A 14,250-nucleotide genomic window follows, 5' to 3' on the forward strand; every position below is an offset into this window, starting at 1 on the left:
AGATCACTGAATGTCAGACTCAGAGGATAATTTACAAGTCAGTTGAGACCTGGCTGAAAATGCATAACCTCAACGGAATCATGAGGAAATGTCTGACAAACACAAAATGAGGAACTTTCATTAAAAGAGAGAAAGGTGGGGGTGGGGAGGGAAACCTGTCTTCCTTAAAAATACCAATGTCATAAAAGACAAAGAAAGGCTGTGGAAATGTTCCAACTTAAAGAAGGCAAAAGACACCTGACTAAACGTGTTGACTGGATCTGGAACAGGAGGAGGTAATGCTGAAAAGGACCTTATTAGGTCAAGTGACAACCTGGAATACAAATGGTAGGTTACATAAAAATATTGAATCTATGCAAATTTACGAAGCGCACAACTTCACTGTGGTCTGCAAGGGACTGTCTCTACTCTGAGAGAAGTATTTAGGGGTAAAGGCCAGGATGAATTTAACTTCCCCTCATATGACTCAGGAAAAAAAAAGTCAGAGAGAAAGCATAAATAATAAAGCAAATGGGATGAAATATTAATAATCCATAGAAGGTGTGTAGTCATTTCTATTTTAATGCACTACTTCTATTTTTGAAGTTTTTGAAGTTTGAAATTACTTCCAAATGAAAGGTTAAAAGAAAAGCCAAATAATTAGGAGCACCCCTGCTTATTTCAAACAAAATCCCGTGCAGAACCACATGTATAAAACAGAGATGAGCAGAGTTGTTTGCGGTGAAGCCCGTGTGGGGCCCAGCCTGCCTTGTGTCCCTTTGGGGCCCTGGGGAACACAGCTTGGAACACAGTTTGGAAACAAGTGGGTTCAGCCTCTGTGTTTTTGGAAAAGTGGTGGGGAGGCGGCCATTCCTGCATCCCAGCATTTCTTGGACACTCACATCTGGCCTCTGCTACAGGCCTGAGTGAGGCACTCCTAGTCCCATTTTGTAAGTGAGGAAACCGAGGCCCTAGAAGACTAGGATCTCCTGGGGCCTCTGCCATCCAGGTGTTTTCTACGTGCTCTTCCACCTGCGCATGGCAGCCTAAAAAGGCATCCCCTATTTTACATATACATGCAGAGGCCCCATGGGACTCAGGGCCGAGGCTAGAGCACCGAAGCTGGGCTTCAAACCCAGGTCCAGGAATGAAGCCCAGAGCCCCTGCCCTTCTTGGCAGAACCTGCCTCCTCCCAGGTGAAGATACGGCGGCTCTGAGTGGGGCAGCCCTGGCCTCCTGAGGGCAGAGGTGAGACTGGGAGCCCCTGGACTGGCTGTCCAGTGGTTATTTAACAGTGGGAGGGGAACATGCTGTCTGTTCCTTGATGGCAGACTCATTTGTTCCTGGGGGGACTCTTCCTCCAGAGGCCTGGCCTTGGCCTGGATCTCTGGGCTCAGAGTCCCCCTGCGTGGGTCTGGCTTCGGAATCAGCAGAGCCTCCCATCTTCCTCCCGCCAAGGACGGGAAAGCCACGGCCACCTTTGTTCTCAGTCACTCACACACTGCACCAGGCATGTCCTCTCCAACAACTGCCTTTTCTTCCTTTCCTTCTTCTTCAAAATTAGCCATTCTCTGTTCTCTGGTAAGTTTTCATGAAGTAAATTCACTGTCAGCAAAAATCACTGCCAAGAGACTGTGCGTTTAAAAGAATTGCAGGAAGCCCAGGTTTCTGAGTAAACTGAGACTCACTGAGAATGGAATTGTCCTTTTCAGGCTCAAAGCTGTCACCCTGATAATATCTCAAAGTCTGTCGAGCCCTTGGCCAATGACTTTATGCCCAGCCTTGGCATGGGCCAGGGAGAAATGCTTTCCCAAATCAGAAGTTCAGACTGGGAAGATTACTGAGCGAGATGTAAACTGCAGGCTCATCTAAATCTTGTAACTATCCTGCAACAGTGGGTTTAGTTGTGCCCTTCTAACAGAGGGGAAAACTGAGGGTCAGAGCACCTGAGTAACCTGAACATAGTCACATAGCTGGGAAAGAAACCTGGGCATTTCTCTTCCACATTCCTCTGAGATCCCAGGCCAGCCTGTATGTTCTGTCTCTGAGCTGCTCCCAGCAAAGGGTCCTCTGGGGCTCTATCACCTTTCTGGCTTGGTCCAGTTTTACCGCTTTTCTCTCTATACATTGTGCAGGACCCCCACCCCTGACCCCTGCCTCCTCCCTACCACCCCAAGCCTGCCTCCTTCTCCAGTTGCTGCAGATCTGGGCAGCCTCTGGCCAGAAGGTGTGGCCAGCCCTTTGCCATATCACAATGGGACCTTCAGCTTCACATTGCTGCTGTGAGGCATGCCAGATGCTTTCCCTGGGTTCTGCACCCCCAGGACTGAGCTTGTCAAACCCTGAGAGCTCTGGGTTCTGCAGGTTGCTTGCTGATCCCACCTTACTTCCTTAGGGATGTTTTAAGAGGTTATTCAGTTGCGGAGTTCACATGCTGGCCTGTTCTCCGGCCTCCAGACTGCAAAGACACCTGGGCTCAAAGTCTGACACCCACTCCATGAGAAAAAGCTTCCACTTCAACACCCCATCTCTTCCAATCACACTGCCAACATCATGAAAAAGGGTTAACATGGAATTGTAACTCAGCATGGTATTTGCTTTCAGGGAACTATATTCATTCTAATAATTGGCTGTTGGACACATGTCAATTTAATCCAAAAGAGTGACTCCAACCTGGAAGTGTGACCTGTACCAGGTCTGCCAGGGAGTTTTTCTAGGGTGAGGACCTTGCATCACCCTCCAGTCATACACTAACAATTGCTTTCTCTTGACTTGTGGCCTAACTACCCTGCCCTTCTCCTAGGTAGATGGAACCCCTCTCCTAAAACAGCGATGACTGTTCAAACCTGTTCAGTACTGTGCATTGAGGTCGACATTTACATATGGTGTTTCTAATATTCACAAGTGGCTGAGTAGCTTCTGAACCATTAGGGGTCTTAGTTTCTCCTTTCTGTAAAATAGAGCTTCCCCAGGTGAGGGAACTGGGCCTTAAAGGACTAAATAAATCATTTGAAGTCACACAGGGAGTGACAGATCAGGAATTTGAACCCAAGTCTGTGTGGCTACAGAAGTAATAATAATCCTTCCACTTTCCATTACCATGGCTGTCATATACAGTGATGCAGGTTGCTTACTGTACAAGGGCACCTACTGAAAGAGGGATTGGGGGATCAAAACCAGCCAGCATTCTGTTCACGAAGGTGTGCACCATAGTGTGGTGATGCCCGTTTCTGTCTGCCTGGAGGAGCACTATGGTAAACTGATTATAAATGGTACCAATGATCCCTTACAATGTGCTCCTTGCAATGTGACTTTGCAGCCCTTCCCATCAAGAGGGAAGTCTAGTTTCTCACCCCTTGAAACTGGGCTGGAATTGTGACTAAGCAAGTCAGGGAAATACATCAGAGAGGCATCGTGCCCGTTCAAGCCCAGGGACCGAGAGGTCACGCAGACTTCTCTTGCTCTCTTGGACTCTAACTGCCATGGGCACAAGGCTGTGCTAACCTGCCAGAGAAGGAGAAGCACATGGCCTGTCACCACTCCAGACCCATCAATAGCCAATCAACCATCCGACATATGAGCCAAGCCACCCTAGACCAGCTAGCCTCCCAACAGCGCCCTCTGACCACGGACCCACGAGTCAGCCTGGCCATGCTTAGGCATGCCGGACCAGATCCACACAACTGCCCCACCAACCTGTGAGCAATAATAAATACTAACTGAGTTAGGTGGCTTTAACGCATTAAACTGTGTCCTTCCAACATTTATATGTTGAGGTCCTAATCCTCAGGACCTCAGAATGTGACCTTATTTGGAAGTAGGGTCACTGCAGATATAATTAGTTCAGATGAGGTCATACTGGAGCAGGGTAGGCCCCCAAACCAACATGACTGATGCCCTTTTGAAAAGGGGAAGTTTGGACACAGGCTTGCGCACAGACAGCATGCCATGTAAAGATGGGAGCGATGCTGCAAAGCTGAGGAGCTACCAGCAGCTGGGAGAGAGGCCTGCACAGAGACTTCAGAAGAGCATGACCCTGCCCACACCTTGATCTCAAACTTCCAGCCTCCAGACAGTGAGGCAATACATTTCTGTTGTTTAAGTCATCCAGTCTGTGTTCTTTTGTCACAGCAGCCCTAGGAAACTAATATCGCTCTTTTTTCTAATTCGCACAAAGGCCCAGTACAGGCTGGCTTCCCTGCCAGCCTCCAGTGTGGCACCAGTAATGGCCCACCTCCAGGTCCACAGGTGACCCCGGAGAGGGGCCCAGGGGTTCCGCCCCCACAACCCCACTCCTTCCCCAACAGGCCCCGGAATCTCGAAAGGCTTTTCGAGTGACTTCGGAGGTCTCTGGAGTCCTCAGGGAAGGGGCCACAAGCCATAGAGTAATGCTGCCCCTAGAGAGAGCCCCTGGCCCTGGCCCCTCCCGGCTGCCGGCCTACCTGGGTTGCCGAGGGCCATGGAGTCGTAGATGAGTTTACAGGTCTTGAGCAGGATGGAGATCTTCTTCTCGGGTGAGTAGGCCTTGTGCATGCTGGCGAACTTCTGCAGGATCTTCTCCATGATGGACACCTCTGGCACGCTGGTGGTCACGCCCAGGTCAGTGGTGGTGGTGGCCAGGATCACCAGCTGGTTGTCCTTGAGCTGCTGCAGTGAGCCGTCCTTGCTGTGGATCTCACCCAGGCAGGAGTTGATGGCTTCCTTCAGGGGCTTCAGGACACATTTGTACAAGGCTGACTCCACAATTGCTTCTATGGGGGGGGGTCAGAGTGGGAGGGTGAGGAAACCAGGTCTGCCATTAGACCTTGCAGCCCACCAGTGTGGCTTTTCCATGTCATGGTCCCTGGAAGGACGAACAGCCTGAGAACCTTGCAGTTCTGACATCTGAGACACTGTAGTACCTTCAACAGAGAGCCACACTATGAAGACCCTGGCACAGGAGCCCTCGGGGACTGATACATTGTATCCTAATGCTTTTCACAGAGCCTGGTCTGGATTAAACTCTCACAGGGCTGCCTACCAGTGCAGAACTTCAGAGGGCACTATTCATATGGAGTTTGTGCAGTACACAACCTGTGCAGCTGTATGTGGAGGGCCTGGGTGCCCAGTAAATGTTTGGTAGAATTATTCTCCATGTCTCTCAATTTCCAAATCTATTTGGCTATAGTCTCAAGAGTACAGTATATCTAGAACCTGACTTCTCACCACTTCCACAGCTACCACCTCGACCTCATCATCTCTTGCTGAATTTGTCAGTAGCTTCTTGCCCTGCCCCCCACCCTTTAAAAAAATTTTATCAAATGTACATCACAATGGTTCAACAGTTCCCTTTCCCCCCAGCCCCTGCCCACTCCCCTCCCCTTGCTAACCACTAGTCACTTCTGTGTCTATGAGTCTAATGCTGTTTTGTTCCTTTTCTTTTGCTTCCTTTTATATTCTACAAATAATTGAAATCATGTGGTATTTGTCTTTCTCTGCCTGGCTTATTTCACTGAGCATAATACCCTCTAGCTCCATTCATGTTGTTGCAAATGGCAGGATTTGTTTTCTTTTAATGGCTGAATAATATTCCATTGTGTATATGTACCACCTCTTCTTTATCCATTCGTCTACTGATGGACACTTAGGTTGCTTCCATATGTTGGTCATTACAAACAGTGTGGCAATAAACATAGGGGTGCATAAATCTTTTTGAATTAGGGATTTTGTTTTCTTTGGGTAAACTTGTAGGAGTGGAGTCCCACATATCTCTATTTTTAGTTTTTTGAGGAACCTCCACACTGCTTTCCACAGCAGTTGCACCAATTTTCAGTCCTATCAATAGTGTCGGAGGGTTCCTATTTCTCTGCACCTCACCAGCGTTTACTATTTCTTGTCTTTTAGGTAGAGCCCTGGACCCTTTTAATGCATTCTCAGCATAGCAGCCAGCATAATCCTGTCATGACATGTTCGATCATGACATTTTTGTGCTCAGAATCCTCCAGTGGCTCCCACCTCAAGCACGGTAGAAGCCAAAGTCTTCCCTGTGGCCTACAAGGCCCTCTGTGATGCGTCCTGGGACCTCTTTCATTATCACCTGTGCTCATGCTGCTCCAGCCACCCTGACTTCCTTGCTGCTCCCCCAACCTGCCAGGTTTGCTCCTGTCTCAGGGCCTTTGCACCTACCTTCTATTCTCTTCGCCTGGAGAAGTCACTCTACAGCTATCAACATGGCTTATTCCTTCACTGGTCAAATGTTATTTTATACAAGAGGCATCCTCACTGGCTAGCAGAGTGGGAGTCAGTCAGCTCCGATCTCACAGTGACTTTTCGGCATGCATGCCATTATCCCCACTCTACAGATGGGCCAAGTGAGGCTGATGGCATGGGTCACACAGCTAGTTGGGGCTGAACAAGGATTTGAACTTATGCCTACGTGGCACTAAGGTGATGTTCAGCTGCTTTAGCTGACAGTAGGGAAATAATCTTGGAAAGTCTTTTTGGTTCTACTCCATCCGCAGGGGGAGGGTCTCGGCTATTAGTCCTGTTCCTGTGGTGAGACACCTGAGCTGCCCTGTTCCTGGGGATGAGGGAATGGCTCATGTCCCATGGCTGAACTGAACGGAGGCCCAGAAAACCCTCTCCTGCTGTGCTGGCCTGTGGTTGGCCCGTGTCTGGGTTTGGGGCCAGTGCTGGCTGTCCTGGGTCCTCCCCTGCTGCCTCTCTCTTCCCCTTTGCTTCTCCAGCCTCTGTAGCAGAATAAAAGGTTGCCCTTGTCTCCCTCACGCTACTCCTATGCATCCTTCCAGGCCCGTACCATGACCCCGCTGCCATCAGAGCTTCTGTAGCTACAGGCGCTGTGACCTGGAGGCAAGGACTTGCAGTCAGTCTTCCCTGCTGCCACCATCTCCAGGCTGTACACTTTGTAGTTCTGCACCAGGTTGCTGAAGTATGAGTCCCTGTCCTGGGCCCCTGTGTGACCTTGGCCTTGTCCTTTTCCCTTGCAGGGCCTGTTTCCTTATTTACAAAATGAAAAGGTTGTGGCCCATGCTCTCCAGGGTCCTTCACTTCTGAGAGCCCCCAGATCTTCTGCAAAACCTGACTCTGGCCTCAGCAATGGCAGGGTTTAGCACCTCTCTTGCCTCTAATTGCTCCTGTGAGTTTTCTCGGTACTTATACTAGGGTGGGGTCCTGCCCGGCCCCGCATGTGGTTGAGGGTCTTCCACCTTCTAACTGGGTGCATAGGCATAACTCAGAATTAAGGGGCACAGCAGTGGGGGGGTTAGTTCACGGACAGGGTGGATGATCTGGGCTAATCCCTTCCTCCCTCCCTCCCAGCCCCTGCCCGGGCTGACCTAGCTCCTCCTCGGAGTGCAGGACGGGGTCCACCAGGGCCCTGAGCTCGGTGCTCTGCAGCAGGTAGCTCTTGAGCTGGGTCATCATGGTGCGGATCTCCTGCAGCATCTCCGTGCTGGAGGTCTGGCGCGCCATCATCTCCAGGCTGTACACTTTGTAGTCCTGCACCAGGTTGCCGAAGTACGAGGCCTTGTCCTGGGCCAGCTCTACCACCTTCTTGTACAGCTTGCGGTCGTTGGACAGGAAGGCGTGGAAGACGCTGGTGAAGCTCACGAAGCTCAGGCGGTGCTTCGCCTTGCCCAGGATCACTGAGGGCTTCTTCTTCATGCCGGGGCCGCTGAGCTGCTCCAGCTCCTCCTCCGCGCTGCTAGTTGAGTAGGAGTCCTGCTCCGTGGCCGAGGCGGGCACTCCCAAGCTGTCTGAGAGGGAGGCCAGGGATCCCTTGAACTCTGGGGTGCTCTGGGGCCGGGCACCGGCCCGGGCCTGTGGGCTCTGAGCCCCAGCTTGGGAGGCAGGCCTCTGGCCCTCTCCGAGGAGACCGGGCGTGGGGTTCTCAGGGGCCACCTTCTCTGTGGAAAGCTTGGGGCTCTCCGACGGGCTTGGGAGGACGGAGGCCAGTTGTCGGGAGATCCGCTTCTTCCTGGGCGGAGGGACCGGGGGCTGGCGGATCTGCCTCGGCGGCTCTGGCGCGCTGCCCGGGGCGATGGCTTTGACCACTTCTTCCTGGCCTTGCTCTGTGGTCCTCCGAGGCCTGTCCCCAGGGCTGTCTGGGGGCTTCTGGGGAGGCAGTCTGAGTGGGGATGCCCCGGGAAGACCTGGCTTGTCCCCCTCCGCCACCGTCCCCCTGTCCGCCTTCCCTGCACTCTGGTCATCCAGGGAGACCTTTTCGGAGGAGACGCGGCGTCTGGGAGGGGCAGCCGGGACGCTTTTCTTCAGGGGCGCTGGCGGGGCCGGGGCTGGCTGCAAGGAGCTGGGGGCTGCCCCTGGCTTCATCTCTTCCTCCCTGAGGGGGCCCAGGCCCGCCAGTGGGGGTGGGAGCCTCTCACAGGCTGCCATGAGTGGCTGGCTTGGATGGTCTGGGGGGCCTGGGGCATGGGGTGCAAGGTGGGGGACAGACACGGGGGGTGCAGGAGGAAGGGACTCTGGAGATGGTGAAGCGGCCGCCGGGAGGGACGCAGGCAGACGGCCGGCCAAAGGAGGAGCAGGGGGTGGAGGAGGCCCGACAGGGCCAGGTGCGTGGAGAGGGGGTGCGGGGGGCGGGGGTGCCGGGCGACGGGGGGCCCACCTGGAGGTGGGTGAGGTAGCGCAGGAGGGGGGAGGTGACAGGCTGGAGAGGCAGCATCCAGGGGGTGGCTGGCAGGAGCGCAGGGCTTGGCTGCAGTCCTCGATGAAAATCGGATTCACAAACCACAGGCGCTCACTTCCTACGGACAGCTCAATTTCACACGAGCAATTTTCGTCATGGGTGGCGAACCTGGGGCTGGAGGCTGGGGGCTCTGCTAGGCTCCCTCCTCCTTGCTGGGGGTTCAATGAGGAGTCCCAGAAGCCTGTAGAATCAAGAGGGAGAGGGAGAGGTGGTCAGTCCTGAAGCTGGGCCCCTGCCTCGGGTGGGGTTTGTGGGCGGGGTGGGGGCAGGGCCAAAGAGGGCCTGCCAGGGGCTTGCTTCACTGCCCTGAGGGTTGTTTGCTTCACTGCCCCAAGGGTTGTTTTCCCCTGTGGACTGTTTTAAACCTCTCCCACCACTTCCTGTCTCCAGAGGGGAAGCCCCACGCGGTCCTCCCCGGCAGTGCTGGGGTGGGGCGGGATGGCCGTGGTGACAGGCTCAGCTTCAGTTCTGCCCCTGGGCCTGTGAGACCCCACCGTGGGGGGCACCAATGACACAGGGTGCAGGCGCATGTGGAGATGGACAGCACAGAGGCTGGGAGCTCCTGCCGGTGACCAGCTGGGTGCCCTGGGGTGGGTTACTTGGACTTTCTGGGCCTCGATCTAGTCATCTCTAGAATGGGGGTAGGGAGGGTCCCGACAGGGAAGACCCTTTTACCTGTTTTGGCCTCCACAGTAACTGTGTTGCAGGAAGAACAAACCTATGGACTGTGGCCAGTGAGCTAAGCCCTGAGCACCCAGGTGGGGAACGACTGCCCACTCCAAGTGATTCTGGCTCTGGTTAACACCACTCTTATAACCAGAAGCTGCCCCATGCCCCCAGCATGTGCGTGGGAGCGCAGAGAGCAGGGGCTCCTGCACAGCTGAGCTAAGTTCCAGCACATGCCTTTCTCCTGACCAACCCTCCTGGGCTCAGCACATGGCTGTGGCCACCAAAGCAGGCCTGTCCCCATCCAGGCACAGCTGGTCAGCATCAGGCTTGTTCTGGGTAACGGGCATGGAACATCCAAGCTGAAAGGGCATTGTGGGTCGACTAGCTCAGGAATTCTTGACCTCTGGGTACCAAGCCCTATGGGGACTCTGGTGGAAGCTCGGGATCCCCCAAAAGGGCCCAGGAGCACATTTGAGAGCAGTTTCATCTGGCTTGCAGGCCATTCTGAGCACATTCAGGCAGGTGCTCTTGGACAGGAGCAGGGACCCCAGGTCCTGTTTGACCTCTTAGTTTTAGAGATGGAGAGTGCAGAGTCCCCTGTTAGTGACACAGCCAGGTCTCCGGCCTCTCACCCAGAGCTCCTTACCCCTGGGAAGGATTCATCAGTAAGAAAACTACAGAGAATAACAGCAAGGACAGGAACAGGACCCGGCATGCTTTGCATTCTGGCTGTGTGGGCTGCTTGCTTTCCATGGATCGACTCACTGCTCCCTGACCACTGACCTGTGGTGTAAGACATAACACTGTCCCCGTATTATAGGGGAAGATAAGCAACCCAGACAGATTGAACAACCTGGGTCATAGGCTGGAGAATGAGGGAGCCGGGGTTTGGATCAGGTCACCCTAGTTCTGAAGCCTGTATGCTCAGCTGTTGAGTTATGTGACCTTCCTTCCTAGGAACTTACGACACTTCTCATCTTGATTGCTCTCCCAGCATGAGAGTTTCAGGGTGGCATGCACCCCAGAACTGCGGATGTGGTAAGCGCACAACAGACGTTGAAAGGATGGGGACATCACAGCATGGCCATGTGTGTACTTGCCCTGAGAGATGGGCACGCTCTGGGACAAGGGCATTTGCCATCTTCTGGCCAGGGAGTGGCAAACCCAGTCAGAGTGAGCAGGCGTGTGCCCAGGACGATGGGGCTGCAGAGAAAGTGACTGCAAGGGAGCCATGTCCATCCCTTCTGGGGGTGGAGCCCTTGTGGGGGAAAAGAGAGGGCCCCATGGCTCAGCCTTGTCCTGGGCAGAGAGACCCTGCGTCTGGCAGCCCCAGCGCTGGGGTGAGCTGTCTCCACAACAACACGGCCGGCCGACAAACTTCCATGCGACGCTCTCCAACCTGCAAAGCTCTGTGCACACTGGCTACAACCCGAGGACGTGGAGTACCCGGGCGGGGAGGCTGAGTCTCCGGGCTCTCCCACAACACAGCCAAGCTGTTCTTCATGACTGCCTGGTCCCACGCTTTGATTTCTGGGGCAGCTACTGACTCCTCCAAGGCTGAGCCTCTCTTCGGGATGCCTCACATCGGGCACACAGATGTTCTGGCACCAGGGAGTGAGCATTCGAAGCAGTGCCCCGCCTATGCAAGTCCAACCAAGTTGTCACCTTGGAAGTTTTCCCAGCAAGGAGAGCAGGCAGCCAGTCTGACTCAGGTGAACTGGACAGCAGCCCATATGTGAGCCGAGGCCCCTGATGCTCACCCCAATTCCCATACCACCCTTCCTTTGGGTGAACGTATAAGTCCAGGGTAGATGATAAACAGAACTGCTTACCCATGGCTGGGTGGGCATTCTCATTACTGCTCACCTAGATCACGGCCATGGCCTGCCCCCCACACCCCTCTAATTCACTCTCTTCTTTGTGGCGCTGTGGGGCATATAGCAGGCCCTTGATTGCTGTTTGCTTAGGATCCCTCCCAAGCCTTTACACTGGCATTCAAGGCCTGTGGAATCTGGCCCTGTACGTCCTTCCCAGCATTACCCACTGAGCCTATAACCCTGCTGCTCACTTCTCCCTGAGCACAGCATGGGCTGCCCCACCACCAGGTCTTGGCTAATGTTATTCCCTGTGTTTGGAATGCTTTTCCTACCCTTCCCACCTGCAGACTCTTACTCATCCTTCAAGACTCAGGCAAATGCTGCCTGTTTGGTGGAGCCTTCTGGACGTGTTCAGGCCTCACCCACACTCTGTGCTCCCCTGGCTCTGGGGCACCCTCTGGCCCAAGTGACCGTATTCTTTGGATTTGTCTGGCCTCCTCCCACCTCTCCCAGACTCTGGGCTTCCAGAAGGCAGCCACAGTGCTTCATCCATCTAAGACCACACTCGAGCTCAGCTCTGCCCTCCCGAGAGTGGGTCAGCTTAGCCAGAGTGAGAAGCAGGGTTCTGAGGAGTGGGACACAGACAAGATTCGTTCTGATGGCAATGTGGGGTGACCTGAATCACGGAGGATGTCTAAAGGCAGGAAATGAAGACACGAGAAAGTGAGAGGAGGGAGGCAAAAAACAAAAGCGAGTGTGCGGGATGAGGAGGCCCATGAGCCGAGGGATCAGCAGCCGGACGCCCTGCCTGAGGACAGCAGGATGGGTCCGTCATGCACCGAGAAAAAGAACAGTTTCCACAGCTCAGATTTGGATTCTGGCAGAAGTAGAGCAGACACTAGGGTTCAGAGAAACGGGCCTGGGCTCCAAATGACCAGGCACTGCTCCCCTGCCCCTAAGGCAGGCCTGGGGTTATACCCTGGCAGGGCAGAGGCCTCGAGGCTAATGCCAGTCTGAGAGGTGGGGGAAGCTGGGACCTAGGAAACCGCACCTAGCATCTGGGGGCCTGTTAGGGACCCACAGGGGCAATGTGGGACCTCATGTTAAAAAAAAGGAAATACGTAACATTCTTGGCAGCCTGCAGAATGCCGAGGCCAGCGGAGAAGCAGAACACTGTCATGCAATCCAAGGGGTTGGCAAAGCTGTGGGCGCCTGTGCCCAGCGGCACCATGCCAAGCCTTGTTTCAGCCGCCGGGGCTCCCCTAAGGGTCCGTGCCTTCACTGCTTCTGCTGCCCACAGACTGAGACAGACGTCTTGCTGGCCTGCGTCCTGCACCTCAGGTGGGGATGCCTCTTGCCAGGTGTCCACTCCTACAGTCCTCAGAGGCTGGGCCTGGCCAGGTACTGAGGGCCCTGAGGGCAGAGGTGACTGAAGGCTTCACATTTCAGAAGCCTTGGGTTAGTGGCGGGACAGAGGGGGGTTGGGAAAGTGCAGTGCAGTGTTCCAGATGCCATGGAAACAGTTCGAAAGTCCAGTGAGTTCAGTGAATAAATATCTTTGTGGCAGCCCAAAGATGGGCTGTTGGACAGTCATTCAAACCCAAGTTTTCAGTGAATTTTTCATCATTAGGAAACTTCTCATTATATAGTGCAAAGGAAAAAGCAAATTACAAACACAGCTCATAGAGCTACAGAACATATGCCTTTTCTAAACATAGTTTAAAAATATTAAACATATGTGCACAAGAAACATGTCTGCAGATCTAATCCTTATTTACCATTGTACTTGTCAGATTCTTTTTGCACTTAAAACAGACTAACCACCTATCGTTTACTGAATTGCTTCCTATGTTAGTTTTGTGGCCCCAAGATTACACCTACTTAGCCTGCCCTCTCAAACGTTAGCTTTTTCAGGCAATCTTGGACTTTGTTACGTCAGCTCACAAGCAAACCTGGAAAAACATGTGGTGCTGAGCATGCAAGTCAATAGCTCTGCTTCAGCAACATCAGCCCTGTCTGAACAGCAGGGCTTGAGCAATGATTTGGGTATTTATTCCATTCATTCATTTTGTAAAAAGTGCACAGAATGCCAGAAAAATAAAATTGCTGACACTAGTGATAGGAAAAACAGATGCCTCATAAACTTATTTTAGTTGCAGGATCATCAGGTGGGGATGGGGTAGGGCTCAGAGCCTGGCTTGGTGCGGCAGCAAGGTAGTGAGAGGCCGCGTGTGCACAGAGCCACTGCTGCTGCCCCTGAAGCCCAGCTGATCTACTGCATCTCTTGGAGATTCCCCAGTGTCCCTTCACTAAGACCCCTTTATCTGTGCTAGTTTGAGTGGGTTTCAGCTCTTTGCTACAAGAGCACCTTGCCTAGGACAATGAGTGACATGCTGGGCATAATGCCTGGCGCGTTCCAGCCCTTAGCAGATGTTCCTTTTGGCAAATTATTATCACCACTACAGGTGAAGGTTGGAGAGGCCTGAGCCTGGACTTTGAGCCAAGGCCTCTGGCCTCTGACAGGATGTGCCTGGTCAGCTTACCCTTCCTTGGCCACAGGGAAAAATTATTCTGGTGAGCCTTGGTTTATATCCTTCAGCCTTTGGGGACCCCAGGTCCAGTCAGAACACTCCGGTTCCTAAGCTGCAATGTGCTCAGGTTTCACTTAAACCCCCTTCTCAAGGAACTAAGTGCTGACAGACTCACTTAACTGCCAAGGGCTTTCCGGACCACAGCCTCCCTTCTCCTCTTCCTCAAGGTGCTTGAGGTCCAGATCGCCCAGGATGGAAGGGCGTGTCTATTCCAGAGGGAAATGTGCTTCTCCCAAGAGGAGCAGCTTGGCTCAAATACAGTGAGCTCCCAGGGCTTAGGGGCAGCCATGCCCCCGGAGGTGAGAAGAGCCTGCAGGGACCGCCTGCCTGGGTGTAAAGCCTGCACAGTTTTTTTCTTTCTGTAATGTAAGTGCCTGACTTAAGCTTTGATTGCTGGGGCATCCATTTCAAAGAGGCATCCACTTCAGGGAATAACCACAGTGCCAACCACAGTGCCAGCCACAGGATTAGCGAAAGGACCCCCCAGAACCGC

At 53.5% G+C, this 14,250-nt stretch overlaps 1 protein-coding gene across 1 annotated transcript in view; it reads right to left on the minus strand.

The window, feature by feature from the left end:
* Positions 1-14,250, minus strand: part of RIN3 (Ras and Rab interactor 3) — a 118,077-nt gene that overhangs the window by 19,267 nt on the left and 84,560 nt on the right. The window contains exons 7-8 of the mRNA XM_057488195.1: positions 7,314-8,861; positions 4,422-4,730 (exon numbers count right to left, since the gene is read on the minus strand). Of these exons, the coding sequence (XP_057344178.1) occupies positions 4,422-4,730; positions 7,314-8,861 (1,857 nt within the window). The remainder of the gene's footprint in view (positions 1-4,421; positions 4,731-7,313; positions 8,862-14,250) is intronic.

Source organism: Manis pentadactyla, chromosome 11 (assembly GCF_030020395.1).
Source record: "Manis pentadactyla isolate mManPen7 chromosome 11, mManPen7.hap1, whole genome shotgun sequence".
NCBI classification, from domain to species: Eukaryota; Metazoa; Chordata; class Mammalia; order Pholidota; family Manidae; genus Manis; species Manis pentadactyla.